Source organism: Ursus americanus, chromosome 16, assembly GCF_024610735.1.
Source record: "Ursus americanus isolate L20-20 chromosome 16, mUrsAme1.1.p, whole genome shotgun sequence".
Lineage (NCBI taxonomy): Eukaryota > Metazoa > Chordata > Mammalia > Carnivora > Ursidae > Ursus > Ursus americanus.
This window is the reverse complement of record NC_142142.1, coordinates 34,484,895-34,500,812: the sequence shown is the minus strand read 5'-3', so window position 1 is coordinate 34,500,812 and position 15,918 is coordinate 34,484,895. Positions and strand designations below refer to the sequence as shown.

At 38.2% G+C, this 15,918-nt stretch overlaps 1 protein-coding gene across 1 annotated transcript in view; it reads left to right on the top strand.

Annotated features, from left to right (window-relative positions):
- The window catches only part of NAALAD2 (N-acetylated alpha-linked acidic dipeptidase 2), a 63,483-nt gene that overhangs the window by 31,156 nt on the left and 16,409 nt on the right, over positions 1–15,918 (top strand). The window contains exons 12-17 of the mRNA XM_045790754.2: positions 4,220–4,283; positions 5,112–5,179; positions 9,218–9,309; positions 10,776–10,866; positions 12,379–12,643; positions 15,219–15,300. Coding sequence (XP_045646710.2) covers positions 4,220–4,283; positions 5,112–5,179; positions 9,218–9,309; positions 10,776–10,866; positions 12,379–12,643; positions 15,219–15,300 — 662 coding nt within the window. The remainder of the gene's footprint in view (positions 1–4,219; positions 4,284–5,111; positions 5,180–9,217; positions 9,310–10,775; positions 10,867–12,378; positions 12,644–15,218; positions 15,301–15,918) is intronic.

Here is a 15,918-nt window from a genome sequence, read left to right as displayed (position 1 = left end):
TTTGATTCTTTAATTGACTCATCTGTTGTATGGTATCATACTGTTTTAACCTCAACATATTTGTGTTTTTGCCAGTTCTTTCCTTGTCTTTGATTTCTAATTTTATACCATTGTGGTTAGAAAAGGTGCTTAATATGATTTAAGGCTTAAACTTATTGAGATTTGTTTTGTGACATATTATGAAATCTAATCTAGAGAAAGTTCCATGTGCAGTTGTAAAGAAATGTGCATTCTGCTGTTTTGGGGTGGAATATTCTGTATATATCTGTTAAACCCATTTGGTCTAATGAGTCATTCAAAACCACCATTTAATAATAGATTATCCAGACAGAAAATTTATCTATTGATATAAATAGGCTGTTAAAATCCCTTACTGTTATAGTATTACTATTAATTCCTAACTTTTTATGTCTGTTAACATTTGCTTTATATATTTGCTTTATATGTTGGGTGCATAGATATTTACTATTGTTACATCTTCTTGTTGGACTGATCCCTTTATCCTTACATGATGCCTTTCATTGTCTCTTGTTACAGTCTTTGTTTGAAAGTGTATTTTGTTTGTTATAAGTATTGGTACTTAACTTTCTTTGGCTTCCGTTTGCATAGATACCTTTTCCATCTCTTCACTTTTAGTCTGTGTGTGTCTTTTGATCTGAGGTGTCTCTTTTTGACAACATATAGATGGATTTTTTTTTTTTTTACTAATCCATTCAGTTACTCTGTCTTTTGATCGGAACATTTGGTCCATTACATTTAATATAATCATTTATATATATGTACTCATTGCCATTTGGTTAATTGTTTCCTGGTTGTTTTTGTAGTTCTCTCTGTTCCTTTGTTCTTCTCCCACTCTCTTCCTTTGTGATTTGATGGTGTTCTTTAGTGTTACCCTTGGGTTTCTTTCTCTTTTTTGTGTGTGTACTATGGGTTTGGGATTACCATAAAGTTCCTGTGTGTACAGCAATCTGTATAAGTTGATGGTTGCTTAGGTTTGAACACATTCAAAAGCATTAAATTTTTACCCCCCCCACACACATTTTATCTATATGATCTCATATTTTCATATTTTGTATATTGCCTACCTAATATCCTATATATAGTTGATTTTATTACTGCTGTCTTTTAACCTTCATACTATCTTTATAAGTGACTGATCTATTACCTTTACTGTATGTTTGCTTTTACCAATGAAATTTTTTCCTTTCATAATTTTTTTTCTAGTTGGACCTTTTCAACTTAAAAGAAGTCCCTTAACATTTATTATAAGGCCAGTTTAGTGGTGATGAATTCCATTAGCTGTTGTTCATCTGGGAAACCCTCTATCTCTTCGTCAATTCTGAATGATAAACTTGGTGGGTGAGGTATTCTTGGTTATGTTCTCCCCAGTCCCCTTTTAGCACAGGGAATGTATTATGGCCTCCCTTCTGGCCTGCAGAGTTTCCGATGAGAAATCAGCTCATAGCCTTATCAAGTTTCCTTTGTATGTAACTGTTTGCTTTTCTCTTGATGCTTTTAAGATTCTTTGAGTTTTGACATTTTAATTATTATGTGTCTTGGTGTGGACATCCTTGGATTCATCTTTTTTTGGGGATTTCTGGGTATCTGTTTTCTCCCCCAAATTAGGGAAGTTTTCAGCTGTTAACTTTTTTTTTAATGATTTTTTATTATATTATGTTAATCACCATACAGTACATCCCCAGTTTCCGATGTAAGGCTCAATGATTCATTAGTTGTGTATAACACCCAGTGCACCATGCAATACGTGCCCTCCTTACTACCCATCACCGACCTATCCCATTCCCCCACCCCCCTCCCCTCTCAGCTGTTACTTCTTCAAATAAATTTTTCTCTCTTCTCCTTCTGGGAACCCTATAATGCAAAAGTTATTGTTTAATGTTGTTGCAGAGGTCCCTTAACCTCATTTTATTTTATTTTTTTTTAAAGATTTTATTTATTTATTTGACAGAGAGAGAGAGACAGCCAGCGAGAGAGGGAACAGAGCAGGGGGAATGGGAGAGGAAGAAGCAGGCTCCCAGTGGAGGAGCCCGATGTGGGGTTCAATGTGGGGCTCGATGCGGGGCTCGATCCCAGGACTCCGGGATCACGCCCTGAGCAGAAGGCAGACGCTTAACCACAGAGCTACCCAGGCGCCCCCCACAAACCTCATTTTTAAAAAATTCTTTTGCTGTTCAACTTGGTTGTTTTCCAATACCCTGTCTTCCAGCTTACTGATCTGTTCTTCAGACTCCTCTACTCTGCTGTGGATTCCCTCTAGTGTTCTCATTTTAGTTGTATTTTTCAGTTCTGGTGGGTTTCCTTATATATTTTCTGTCTCTTTGTTGAAGTTCTTACTGAATTCATCCACTCTTCTTTCAGGTCTGTTGAGCATCTTTATGACCATTACTTTGAACGCTTTCTTAGGTAGATAGCTTACCTTCATTTCATTTATCTCTTTTTCTGAGGTCTTGTCCTTTTGTTTGGAACCTCTCCCTCTGTCTCCTGGTTTTTGTCTGACTTTGTTTCTATGAATTAGGTGGACCAAGCACCTCTCCTAGTCTTGAAGAAGTGGCCTTATATAAGAATGTCCCCTGTGTAGGGGCGTCTGGGTGGCTCAGTCATTAAGCATCTGCCTTCAGCCCAGGGTGAATCCTGGGATCGAGCCCCACATCAGGTTCCTCCACTGGGAGACTGCTTCTTCCTCTCCCACTCCCTCTGCCTGTGTTCCCTCTCTCGCTGGCTGTTTCTCTCTCTGCCAAATAAATAAATAAAATCTTTAAAAAAAAAAAAAAAGAAGAAAGTCACCTGTGTAGACTGTGTGCTTAGTGGCTTTGGCTAGCTGATTGGTGCTGGATAGGTGTTGGCTGGGACACTCTGCACAGGAGACACCCTGTCTGGTCAGCTGGAGCTGAAGCAAGTGTAATCCAGCAGTTCCTGGGGCACTTTGCACCATGGTCACCCTGGAGGGACAGCTGAAAGGGAGTAGGCTCGGGCCAGGGGTTTTTGGAGTGCTCCACATTGGGGCTGCTTGGTGGGATGCCTGGAGATAGTATGGGAGCAGGCAGGGTATAATGTGGGTGCCTTGTGCCTGGGTCACCTTGGTGGGACAGCTGGAGCTGGTGTGGGTTAGGGGACTGAGTACTTCTGACCCTGGAGAGCGTTCCAGCAGTTAAGCCCATGTGGCAGACAGGTAGGGTTAGTGAATGAATTTCCTTCACTTCATAGTCTAGTTTCCCTTTAAACTACTATCTCTGTTTTGTTTTGATTTTCTGTGCCCCAGGGTGGGCAAGTCTGCACATGGGCCCCTCAGTCATATCTTTCCCTACTGTAGGTTGCCACATTGGGGGTGGTTGTTCTCAATGTTACTGTGTCTCTGCTGTTCCTACCCTTCTTTATGTGGTCCCTCTATTCCTTATTGTGTAGAAGCTGTTCAATCAGCCCTTTGTTGTTCTTCAGGAGGAATTGCTGTATATGTGGGTGTAGATTTGGTGTGTCTGGGAACGGAGTTCAGGGTATTTCTATGCTTCAATCTGGCACCAGCTCCTATTATGGTATGTTCTTGTAAGGTAGCAAACTAGATAGAAGTAAAAGGCTTGCTCAGCATATTTCCATCTATGTGATAGTATTCTCTACTTTATCTTGTGTGTGTGTGTGTGTGTGTGTGTGTGTGTGTGTGAGAGAGAGAGAGAGCGAGAGCAAGGGAAAGGGGGAAAGAGGGAGAGAGACTGTCCTAATGTCTTTCCTTCTCTCCCCATAGTTTTTTTCTATCCTCCTTTTTAAAAATTATTTTTTCTTTTTATCTCCACTTTTAAAAATAGATAAATGGAAATTCTCTGTTTCTCACTTCTACTTTAGTTGGGTATCCAGTCTCAGCATATCTCTCAAACTTCAGTGTATGTAAGGATTTCCAGGGATACTTTGTAGAAAATACAGATTTTCAGGCCCTTCAGAAATTCTTACTTGTTAGGTCTGCAGTGGGGCCCAGATTCTGGGAGCCTCACCTCTCCATATTCTAATGCAGGGAATCAAGGAACCACACTTTGAAAATACTTTCTCTGTGACAATTCCTGCTATTGCTATAAACGGTGGCTATGCATGTTTTCCTACTAATTTTAATTGTATTAATGTTGTCGATGAGCCAGTTATTTACTTTTTTTTTTTTAACATTTCCACAATTATACGTACTGTGAATTAAGTAACAACTTTGCTTCAACTGTAGGAGAATGCAAAAACACTCCAGGAGAGAGGCGTTGCTTATATCAACTCAGATTCATCTATAGAAGGTATATTTTATTTCACATTATTAAACAATGTACCATCTGTTAAGTTTGCAAACTGTAACTAACTTGTAAACTAAGGTTATTTTCTCCCTATGAAACTCCTCAATGATACCTTCGTTTTCCATTTTACCACAGAGAAAATCATAATTCAAACGAACCAATGTATGATTCATAACTGAGCTACTGATCCTAATTTCTTTAGTATATTTGCCATTTGCCTATCTTGAATTACTACTTAAAACTCTAGTATTAATCATATTCTACCTGCGGAGATATTAAAAGAATTACGCTAAAATATTTCAGAAGAATATTTTATAGAATATTCCATAGAAATACCTCCTGTATGTATTGGAACAATTTGAAGTAAGCACAAATGACAGACTTCCCTTGGAACCTGACATGTGCCATTTGTGTCTTAAGGCTTTCACTGTATGATGATGTCTAGGTAATGTTAGAGTGTACTTATGAGTTATTGAAATGCTCTAGTCTCATGTCTTGATACTCTTGAATTGAGTAAATAAAGAACGGATGGTATAGCCTTACCACTTCCTTTGCCTAAGTCCCCCTAAGAGATACCACCTTAAGAGTGATGCTAGGATTACTGTGGGACTTCCTGCCTTAGCAGCCAAAGTCCTTCTACAACTTCCTCTGTCTGAAGTGCACTCTGCAACCTCTCTTGCTCCTGAAGAACTATTTCCTCTAATTGCTTGGGGATGATGCCTTCAGTTTCAAGTCTGTTATATTTTGTTTATAATCAGAAATAGTCAGAATTAGAATTCTATTGGAATTTCATTTGGAAGTATTAAAATACAGTGTATTTTATTTTTTCAGGCAATTATACTCTCAGAGTTGACTGCACACCCCTTCTTTACCAATTGGTATATAAACTGACAAAAGAGGTAAATAGATATGTCTTAATGTTTTCTGATGAATAGATAAGTGAATAACACCTGTTTTCTGATTTTTAAACTGGTGAGAGATATAGTTGAGTTGTATAAATACCAAGTCAGAACAAAATCTTTAATACACTATTTATATGACCTAACTATAAAAAGAGTATTGCTAGTCTTTTCTACTAGTAGATACTACGAATTGTGTGCCCTGTTGTCATGTATAGGTATACAATTTCATGTGGTAGAGACATTTTGATAGAAGAGAACACTGAGCTGAAATGGAAAAAACCTTGGGTTCAGGCCCTATTGAGTGAGTTCTAGCAGCAACAACAATAAAAAGACATGGTCACTGAATCCAAATACTTAGTAATCCAGAGAGGATATACACTTGTAAATGAGGAATTATACTTCAGTAGAATATTGGATACAATAAACGATGGAGAACAATTATGGGATAGAGAATCTGAAATCCTGGGGTAGCTCGGAGAAACATCAGAAGAGGTTTACAGAATAATTAGTGCTTGGGCTGTAAAATGGAAGGATGTGAAAGTAAGAGAGAAGGCATTCTCAGCATAGAACACAGTACCTACAGCAGACGGTGGAAATATGAAAGAGTATTTCCTGGCCTCTAGGTGGCTCAGTGTGACATAAGCATAAGGTTTTGATGGAAAGATGGTAAGAAATGGGGCATGACAAACAGGCCAAGTTCAGAAATCTGGCGATGGAGAAATTAAAAATCTTTAACAAGGTTCTACGCTATCATATTTGTTCATTAGAGAGATCACTCTGTATCAGTGTAGTGAATACATTAAGCTCTAGCGACTCTAACAGCAAAATGGAAATAATTCTTACCATATAGGAATTCTGTAAATATTGATAAAAAAATACTCTGAACTCTAATGTACTTTAAAGATTATATCATCTATTCACAACCTCTGTGTACTTCATTTAAATAGTTCATTGTAGAATTTAATTACAGAAACATTTCTTTGAAGTACGTATCACTTTACAGTGTGAAGTAATGTCAGAAAAGTACTTTTCTGCGGGTGCTGTTTCCCACTCTCCCTTATTATTTCCCTTTCATTTTTCTGTTAGTGTCTTTAAAAGCGAGTTTTCCCCAGTGAGAGTCCTCTCATTATTCCCATCCCAACTCTCAAAATACCGGGTAGCTTGTGTTCTTGATCCTTTCATTGGAATGCCCCATAAAGACATCTTATCTAAAAGCAAGCCATAAGGAAAATCCTGAGAAAATCCTTCTCAGCATATGCATTTATGCTTTGTGCTGTCCTACAGAGATGGCTCCTGCCTTTGATGTCAAGAATAAGAATTATTTTAGGGGTGCCTGGGTGGCTTGGTCATTTAAGCCTCTCTTTTTAATTTTTTTTTAAAAATTTTTATTATGATATGTTAGTCACCATACAGTACATCATTAGCTTTTGATGTAGTGTTCCATGATTCATTGTTTGAGTATAACACCCAGGGCTCCATGCAATACGTGCCCTCCTTACTACCCATCACCAGCCTATGCCAATCCCCCACCCCCCTCCCCTCCAAAGCCCTCAGTTTGTTTCCCAGAGTCCATAGTCTCTCGTGGTTCATTCCCTCTTCTGTTTACCGCCCCCCTTCGTTCTTCCCTTCCTTCTCCTACCGATCTTGCTATTTCTTAAGTTCCACAGATGAGTGAAACCATATGATAGTTGTCTTTCTCTGCTTGACTTATTTCACTTAGCATAATCTCCTCCACTCCTGTCCATGTTGCTGCAAATGTTGGGTAATCGTTCTTTCTGATGTAAGCCTCTGACTCTTGATTTTGACTCAGGTCATGATTTCAGGGTCGTGAGATTGAGCCGTGTCAGCATGGAGCCTGACTGAGTTGCTCTTTTTTTTTTTCCTTCTGCCCCTCCCCCCCATGCTTATGTTCTCTTTCCAAAAAACAACAACAACAAACGAGTATCAGTGTTAGGGCCAACAGGGAGAAGTTTAGGTCTATGCCCCTTTATAGAGAGGCAGATGCTTATCTATGGCCATACCAAAACCCAGTAGAAAAAGACTTTTGTATTCTCCCATGAACTGATTATTATAATTTTACCAACCCCTGGTATATGTTGGCACAGTCAAACCATGCTGGTGACATGAGAGTAGGAAAGAGTTGTAGAGAGGGCAGAGCTTAGAAGGGCAGCTGCCTGATTAAAAAAAAAAGAAAAAAGTGGGACAAGGTGTTGAAATAATGGAGGAGGGTCAGCATCTATGAAGATGTGTATATCAGAAAGTATGATCTAGGGAGAACAGGCTTGTTAGTGCTAGACTGAGATGGTGATTCCAGAAAATGAAAGGATTTTTCAGGAAATTCAGTCTAAGCAGGATGTGGGAGCTGGAGCAGGTCCTCAGTGATTGCAAGTTGGCAAGAAGAGAGTAGAGCAGAACCCAGTGAGTTGCCTAAAAATGCACAGAACATCTCCGCAGCTCCAACGTGCTGGGGGGCAAAGGGATGATTGTGACTTTTTTTTTTTACAGTTTATGAAAAAATTTATTGTTTATACAAGACCTTGTTTCAATTCATCCAAAGAAGCAGGCAGGACAAACTGCATTATGCCCATTTTGTGAGTAAGGAGAATGTACTCAGGAGAGGTTGACTTGCCCAAGATGCCCTCAGTGGCAGAGTGGGGCTGACCCACCCCGAGGGAGACTCCTCCCTATACTGCGTGTTTTCGGATCACTTAACGATTCACTGAGCACCTAACATGTCAGTCAGCCCGTGCCAGGTACTCCCACTCATCAGCTTGCCCTCCTGAGAGAAGCTTGTTCAAACCCCACCCCTCTCCTGCCCCACGCAATTAATGATGAGTTTTAAGTGTTGGAATTAAGGACTGTTCAGCCTGTCACAGTAGGAGCCAAGTGGCAGCTATGTAGCACTTAAGAGCTGAGGTCTAGAGCCAGCCTGGCCTGAATCCTGCCCTGACACCCACTGTCAACTCCGGTTCCTCATCTGTAAAATGGCGATAATGACTGTGCCAGTTTGCAGGGTTGTGAGGACTGATTTAGTGCAAGCAAAGCACTCGTTCTAAGCTTGGCCTCATATGCAGCGATGAGGCAACAACCAACTCTGTATAAGGCCAGAGAAAATATCAAAGGAATTGATGTTTATGTTAAGATGGGGACCATCATCCCCACTTCCACAAGGTGAGAAAACGAAGGCTTCAAGATGGGAAGCAATATCCCAGAGGTTATATAATGCTTTCAGAGCTGCATTAAGTAGGGTATGCCTTTTTTTTTTCTTTTGAACAAAGTAGAGCTATAAATACCAGACAAATTTCAGGTGGGTATGTGTGATATTATGGATTTAAAATAGATGTTAGCCTTTGCAATTCTTCCACCACATGGCCCTGCTTTTCCTCAAGTGCGGAAAGAGTAGTATGTTTATGGGCATACTTTTAATGAGGGTAGTAAAAAAGGTTCATGCATTTACAGAAGCTCTTAGAATTTCCAAATAGAAATCTGAGGTTATACAGAGCTTTTAAAACTCATCACATTCCAACTTTGTTTAAATACAATTTGACTTTCTAAAATGGCAGTTCCTCCTCACCCCACCTGCCCTACAAAACCAGGATTTACACTGCCAATTTCAAGCTTAGCTTCTCCAGCCATGTCTATTGCCCTGAGGCCTCTTTTTATGTCTTCTTGGACAAAAGCAATTTACTAAAGTAAATCTTACATCTAAAGTTTACCCCAGTAACTTGCCACTAAAAGAAATCTAAGCTGCCAAAAATCAAAGTGATGACATTTGTTAAAAATCTGAAACTCTAGTAAAAAGTTTACCAAAGGAAGCAGGAAATTTTATCCCAGGTACATGACAAAATTACCATTAGGTAGACAACAGAAACGAACATGACTTTGATTGGAATTTTTTTCCTTGCCATTTTTTTTTTTCTATAAAGAACATGACACATACCCATATAGTTGGAAGCTGATAACATATGGTCTTATTACTGGCTTAAATTTAGTTGCTTCCGCCTCTAATTCGCAATATTTGATTTTTCATTCCAGATCTCCAGCCCAGACGATGGTTTTGAGAATAAATCTCTTTATGAAAGCTGGTTGGAAAAGGACCCTTCATTTGAACATATAAATTTTCCTAGGTAAATTACTTGTATATTTCCTACCATAGGATAAATTATGAATTCCCATTTGCCCCTTGTTTTTCCAGACATGCAATTCTTAGATGTGTCAATAATTTGAGTAGAGGAAAGATAATCCCAGAGAATCCCTCTTGTAGCCTTCGATTTGCTAATTGGACAGGATAGCCAAGTCTTTGAATCTACAATAGAGTCTAGTTTTGCAGATTTTTAGTCAAAACTATTTTGCCACATTATCAGGTATTAGTTTGCATTCTTGCATTACATTTCAAATATGTATTAGATGTATTAATAAATGTAACTCCAGATGATACTGATGAAGTAAAAAAAGAATGGATTATTTGCTTCTAAACTTAAGGGACATTATAAATAACAACCAAATTATGTATTTTATCTGTAATCAGTTTAGACTATATAAGTATTAATTTTTTACTTCTTGTTCCTACAATAGCAGCTTTCTTGAATTTGTTTTCTCCTGCAATACTATTTCTAAAACTAGCAGATGATGGTAAGAGTGTATAGCTTCATTCCATATTCCAAATAAGTCCTGTGAAAGTTTGCATTTTCACTATTTGACATGTTTATTTAAAAAAATATATATTGGAGTAGAAAAAAAGTTTTAAAAACATCCAAGGTACCAAATAATCTAATAATACTTTTTTTTCTGTTATTACATATGTATATACACATACGTATGTAGTGGTTTTCTTTACTATATGCAAAGAAATATATTAATTGGATATCTAAGGGACATTTAGATTCTTCATGATCTTAAATATATATTTTATTTCAAATATACTTTATCATGGCAGTTTTCTTTTTTTCTCCTTTTAAAAAAGATTTTATTTATGGGAGAGAGAGAGAGAGAAAACGAGTGGGAGGAGGGGCAAAGGGAGCAGACTCCCACTGAGCAGGGAGCCCATTGTGGGACTCGATCCTAGGACCCTGGGATCATGACCTGAGCCAAAGGCAGATGCTTAACCGACTGAGCCACCCAGGTGTCCCTCATGGCAGTTTTCTTACTAGATTATAGTTCTCTGAGAGTGACCAAATCTTATTTTCCCCTCTAAATAAATACCATAAAATGCTGAAAATATTAAAGAGACCATAGTCTCAGGCTCCCTGCTCAGCTCCCTTCTTCCTCTCCCTGCTGCTCCCCTTGCTTGTACGTTCTTTGTAAAATAAATAAGATTAAAAAAAAAAAAAAAAAGAGGATAGTCACTAGGCTGCCATCTTGGGGGCACTGTTCAACGCCGGCTGTAGTCAGTCAATGCAGGATTCTAGTTTTACCATACCAGTTTCCAGCACATGATAGTAAAGTATCCTGGAGTGGTGCACCTTCTCAGAATTCTTGTAAATATGCTGTGCAATTCCTTGCTTGGATTCACTGTTCCATTTATTTACCTTCCTCATTTTTTTAGTTTATGTATTTATTTCTCCTTGTCTGTATATTTATATTCTACATCTAGAATCAACAAACTGGGATCTGGAAGTGATTTTGAGGCTTATTTTCAGAGACTTGGAATTGCTTCAGGCAGAGCCCGTTACACTAAGAATAGGGTAAGCTATTCCATTATTTTGGATACATAGCACTTTATCCATCTCTTTGCTTGGAATTTTAAAGTTTTTTAGCACCAGGGCACCAGGTCACATGGCCCAGGAAGAATTCCAGGGATAAGGGCTGACTTCATGTCCCTTTGTAGATGGACTAGGAATTGACTTGGGTTATTCTGTGAATTTTCCCTGCAGGGTTATTCAGTGAAGTGGTAGTTAACACAGTAATGCCAGGTACTAGAACCAAGTAGTTCAGGTCATTTTTTGGTGCGGGCTTTGTTGGAAAGCCTCATTCTTCTCATCTTTTCCTGAGGACAATGTGCAGGTGAAGAACCTGTCTCGGTTACAGGGGATGCCAGTCTTTATTGTCAGTAGCCCCTCTTCACATCCCCACTCCTGCCTGTCAACTGACTCCAGGGCTTTTGACTAGGGAATAAAACAAGTTCCTCCTGATTTTTCAGTCGAATCTCTTTTCTGTTCTGCACTGACTAGTGTGCACCATTGTCATTCAAATACACGGATGATATACAAGTCCTAGGATATGCTGACGTATACCGTGTCTGCTTGGTTATAACTTACGTGAGAAACCAAACTGTAGATTACAACAGTAAACGATGAGATGTCACAGATTTTAGTAATTTTCCAATCCTAATCTCAGTATGCCAGCATCTTGCTTGTCTAGAATACATTGTACCCCTTGCAAATTTGACTATCCAGAATATGACCGGGAACAGAGATGAAAGCAAAAACATCTCCCAGATAACCGAACACAAATGCATAAATCTGTATACCAATACTCATTAAACTTTTTCAAGGCCTATTCACTTTTATATTCCCTCATCAATCTGAACAAAGTTATCTAGTTTTAAAACATTGTGGATTAAAAGCAGAGTATCAGATAGGAAGACAGACTGACATGGGGATTCCTTTTAGTGATACTAAAGGCAATAAAAATGTTAACCTTATAGCAAAGTAGCAGACAGACCAAAACTAAATTCAGGAAAGGCAGCCCTAAGAAATCAATTACATCAAATACCACTATTAATAATTTATCCTGGTAGCCCGTAATTATGTGATAAAGGGTAAATGGCATTTGGTTATACAGTTCAGAAGGCAGACAAGTTGCTCCTAAATATCGAATTCCTCAACTATATGGATCTTAGTTGCCCAGAACCTGTCATTTCCAATCAATTGATAAATAATTGTAAACTGTGCTAATACGCAGTTTGAGTATGTACTTCTTAATTGCAGTTATTAGAAATACACTAAAGACAGTTTTCAGGAAGTATTTTGAGTGAAGATTACATGAATTACAAAACAAAGAACAGTAAAATTTTAAATCGGTAAACATCTGGTGATAGTGTTTTAGATTTTAACCTTTTTCTGCTTCACTGTGATAAAACTCAGGGTGCCGCATGGTTGTATTTTTTTCTGCAATCATTATATCAATCCTGTAATTTGCATATTTAATGTTTGTCTGAATTTAGTACCTACCCTTTTCTCTCCCCCCGCCCCCAGAAAACAGATAAATACAGCAGCTACCCAGTATACCATACGATTTATGAGACGTTTGAATTAGTAGAGAATTTTTATGATCCCACATTTAAAAAACAGCTTTCTGTGGCTCAGTTACGAGGAGCACTGGTTTATGAGCTTGCAGACTCTGAAATCATTCCTTTCAATATTGAAGACTATGCAAAAGCTTTGAAAAACTATGCAACAAGTATCTACAATTTATCTAAGAAACATGACCAACAGTTGAGAGACCACGGAGTATCATTTGGTAAGAACGCTGGGTATTTTATAATCTTTAAGTTACAGCTTTAAGATACCGTCTCCTCTTGTCGTCACTGCACACTCTTTGATCCTAGAATATATACCTGCATCACTTAATTCTGACTCTGGAAAAAAACGAAATACTTTTAAAGAATGTAGTTTCATCTGGTATTTGTAAGATGAATCCATTTTGGTAAGTTAGTGCTATAAACGTTGGGTTTGTAAATATTTTTCCTGTGTTTGCTGCCTTTAACAATATTTTTACTGTTAAAAGAACAATATTATTAAAAAACAATACTACACAAAGATGGGAAAACAGAGAAAACCTACTCCCCTACATATGTAATTATCATTATTCTTGCATTTATTTGTCTACATGGAGGAACATGGCTTTAAGCATTCTTTCATTTTATATGTATATAGCCATCTTGCGGTTACTGTTCTTACTCTGTACCCCCTACAAAGGAGGGATGAAATGCAGTGCAGTTGCACTGAGCACTGGGTCTGGAAGTCGTTACTCAGTTCAAATCCTGGCTCGAATACTTAATCACTGTGTGATGTTGGGAAAGGTACTTGGCCCCTCTCTCGTGTGTCCGTTTTCTTAGGAGTGAAACAGTAAAGAATGTAACATGTTTCCAAGACTGCTGTGGGCGATTCAGTTGGTTAATATATAGAAAGAATGATGCCCGACACTTATGCTCATGAATGTTACCTACTAGCAGGATTTTAACGGTTTTCTTTTCCATCTGGGAGTACATATTCTCAGAAGTATATACCAAAATTATCAAATTTGTATTCGGTGTCTTCCATCTACAAGTTCTGTGTTATTTCCTGGGAGATACAAGGATGTGTGAAAAATAATCATTGCCCTCAGAGAGCACAGAATCTCATGTGAGGGACAAGAGCAAAATGCCAGGGACAAGTTGTTCTAGGATAGAGTACTACAGGAACACAGAGAGTAAGCACAGGGTAGTCAGTAGTGGCTTTTGAATATTACTACATCCAAATTAGTCATCTTCAAAGTTACGATGAGCAGCAGGTACTAAGATCTAGATAAAATGATGGAGAGAAAATTTAGGAAATTGTGTTTATATCAGCAGTTGCAGAATCTCTGTAATGATGGGGCAAATGAAATTGGAGAAATAAGCAGAGCCCACAGCAAGATGGACATTTATAGTTCTTTGGGTATCCATCCAGTTCTTTTCCTAGATGCCCTGATTTTCTTTTGGTGAATTACTTTTTTATCAATTGAAGTCAGGATCCAGCTGAGAGAGAGCACACACAATTGAAGTGGAAGGATGATCTTTACACAGGTTTATTAACCTAATCTGTCTCTTAATACCCCCCTCCCAATATTGTCAAACTCTCCATCTCATTGGTGACACTCCATCTGCACTAAACATTCATAATTTTCTGTCTTACAAAAGTTTCTTCTATCTAATGTACCCTACTCACTTCCCAATCAAAATTTGCCGTTTAGTGCCAGGCAAAAACAGGCCCTCAGAAAATGTTTTAATGGAAGAATGATGGATGGGATGCATATAAAATCTGCATTCCTGTCTCCAGTTCTTTACGTCCTTCTACCAAGCCAGTGCACTGTCTTCCTACTGTCTACTGAAATGGCTTATGCCGAAGTTATCATTCACCTGTGTTACTAAATACCAGGGACACGTTTCATTTCTTATCCATTTGGACTATTGTGGTTCACTGGAATTTTAAAATTCCTTCAACACTTTTCTTTAGCTTCCACAATACCTATTGTTAGATTGACAAGTGGTTTTAAAAACAGCAATACTAATTAGAGCTTAAAGGAAACCTAGGACAAAGAAGAGGCCTTCTTTTTTATATTGAATGCACTATTTACTAGCTGTGTGACCTAACAGAAGTCCTGTGTCTGGAACAGTAAGTGCTTTATCTGTAAAATGAACATTGGTATCCCCTGCCTCACAGGATTAATGAAAGAAGGAAATCAATAATCACTGTTAATGTTCGGTTTAGAAAAGATGCAAAATGATACATACGTGGTTGTAATAAAAAATATACTGAGACCCTTTTCTCACTTTCCTTAGAATCTTTGGAATCTAAAGAAAAGGTTGATCAGACAAAACCCGATCCTATTTGTGTCCACATGTCAACTTGTCACAGGTGGCCTTTAAACAAGATCTTAAATGCACTCCTTACAAAGAGGGATTAACATTGTTTTAGTCTATAATAATCGCAGGAACATAACTCATCTATAGCTGTATCTAGTATCTAGCATATAGATGATGTACCAATAAATAGGTATTGAATGAGTATATTCATGAATGATGCATTGCTGGTAAATTAGGAGTTAAAAGAATTACTTATGTCCTAGACTCCTGGAAGTTACTTCCTGAAGAACCAATTTAGACATTTTCTATTTTAGGTACTGTTTCTTTGTTACAGTATTTTCTGATAATTTCCATGGCCCTGCAGGAAGGCTCAACATTGTTTCAGTATCTATTCACTCTAATCAGCCTGTAAATGGGGAGGGCAGGAAAGTGAGTGTGTGAAATAAGCAGCACTTACTAATTAACCTTCCACTTCTGTATTTTTAAAAGATTCTTTATTTTCTGCTGTGAAGAACTTCTCAGATGCTGCTTCGGATTTTCACAGAAGACTTACACAAGTGGATCTTAATAAGTAAGTTTCAATTGTAAAGCTCCCCATCATTTTGAAAAGCGATCTAGTTACTAGAATGAATCACATAAGCATTCAACTATATCACTGCTCCAAGGTCTGTAAAGCGGCAGCATCAGCATTGCCTAGGAGCTTGTTAGAAAGGCTGTGTATCAAATGCCATCCAAGACCTACGAAATTCACTTTAGCAAGACTCTCCAGAATGGTGTGTATTCATACCGAAGTTTGAGAAGCATTACTCTAAATGGTAGACTTAAAAACTCATCGCAAGACAAGGGCCAAGGACGGAATCACAGTTCCACGGGTTGAAGTGCATTTGTAGTATGAATTTCACTGCAGTCCCAAAACTTTCCTGACCAAGTGCAGAAACTTTTTTATTGATACAATTTTTGCACTTCATTTAACCACTTACCACTTTTAGATTGAAATACGAGAAAGTTGCATTCGAAGCATTATTTAACAAGCACAAGTCGTTCCACACTATAGTCCATGTCACAATTATTTTTCCAGCTCCAATTAGAATAAGCTTTCCCACCACCCACATTGGCAGAAAGATGTATCCTTCATTTTGAGAGGCTTCTCTCCCCCTCGGGTTGTAGGAAAGCCCAGAGAATTTAGCAC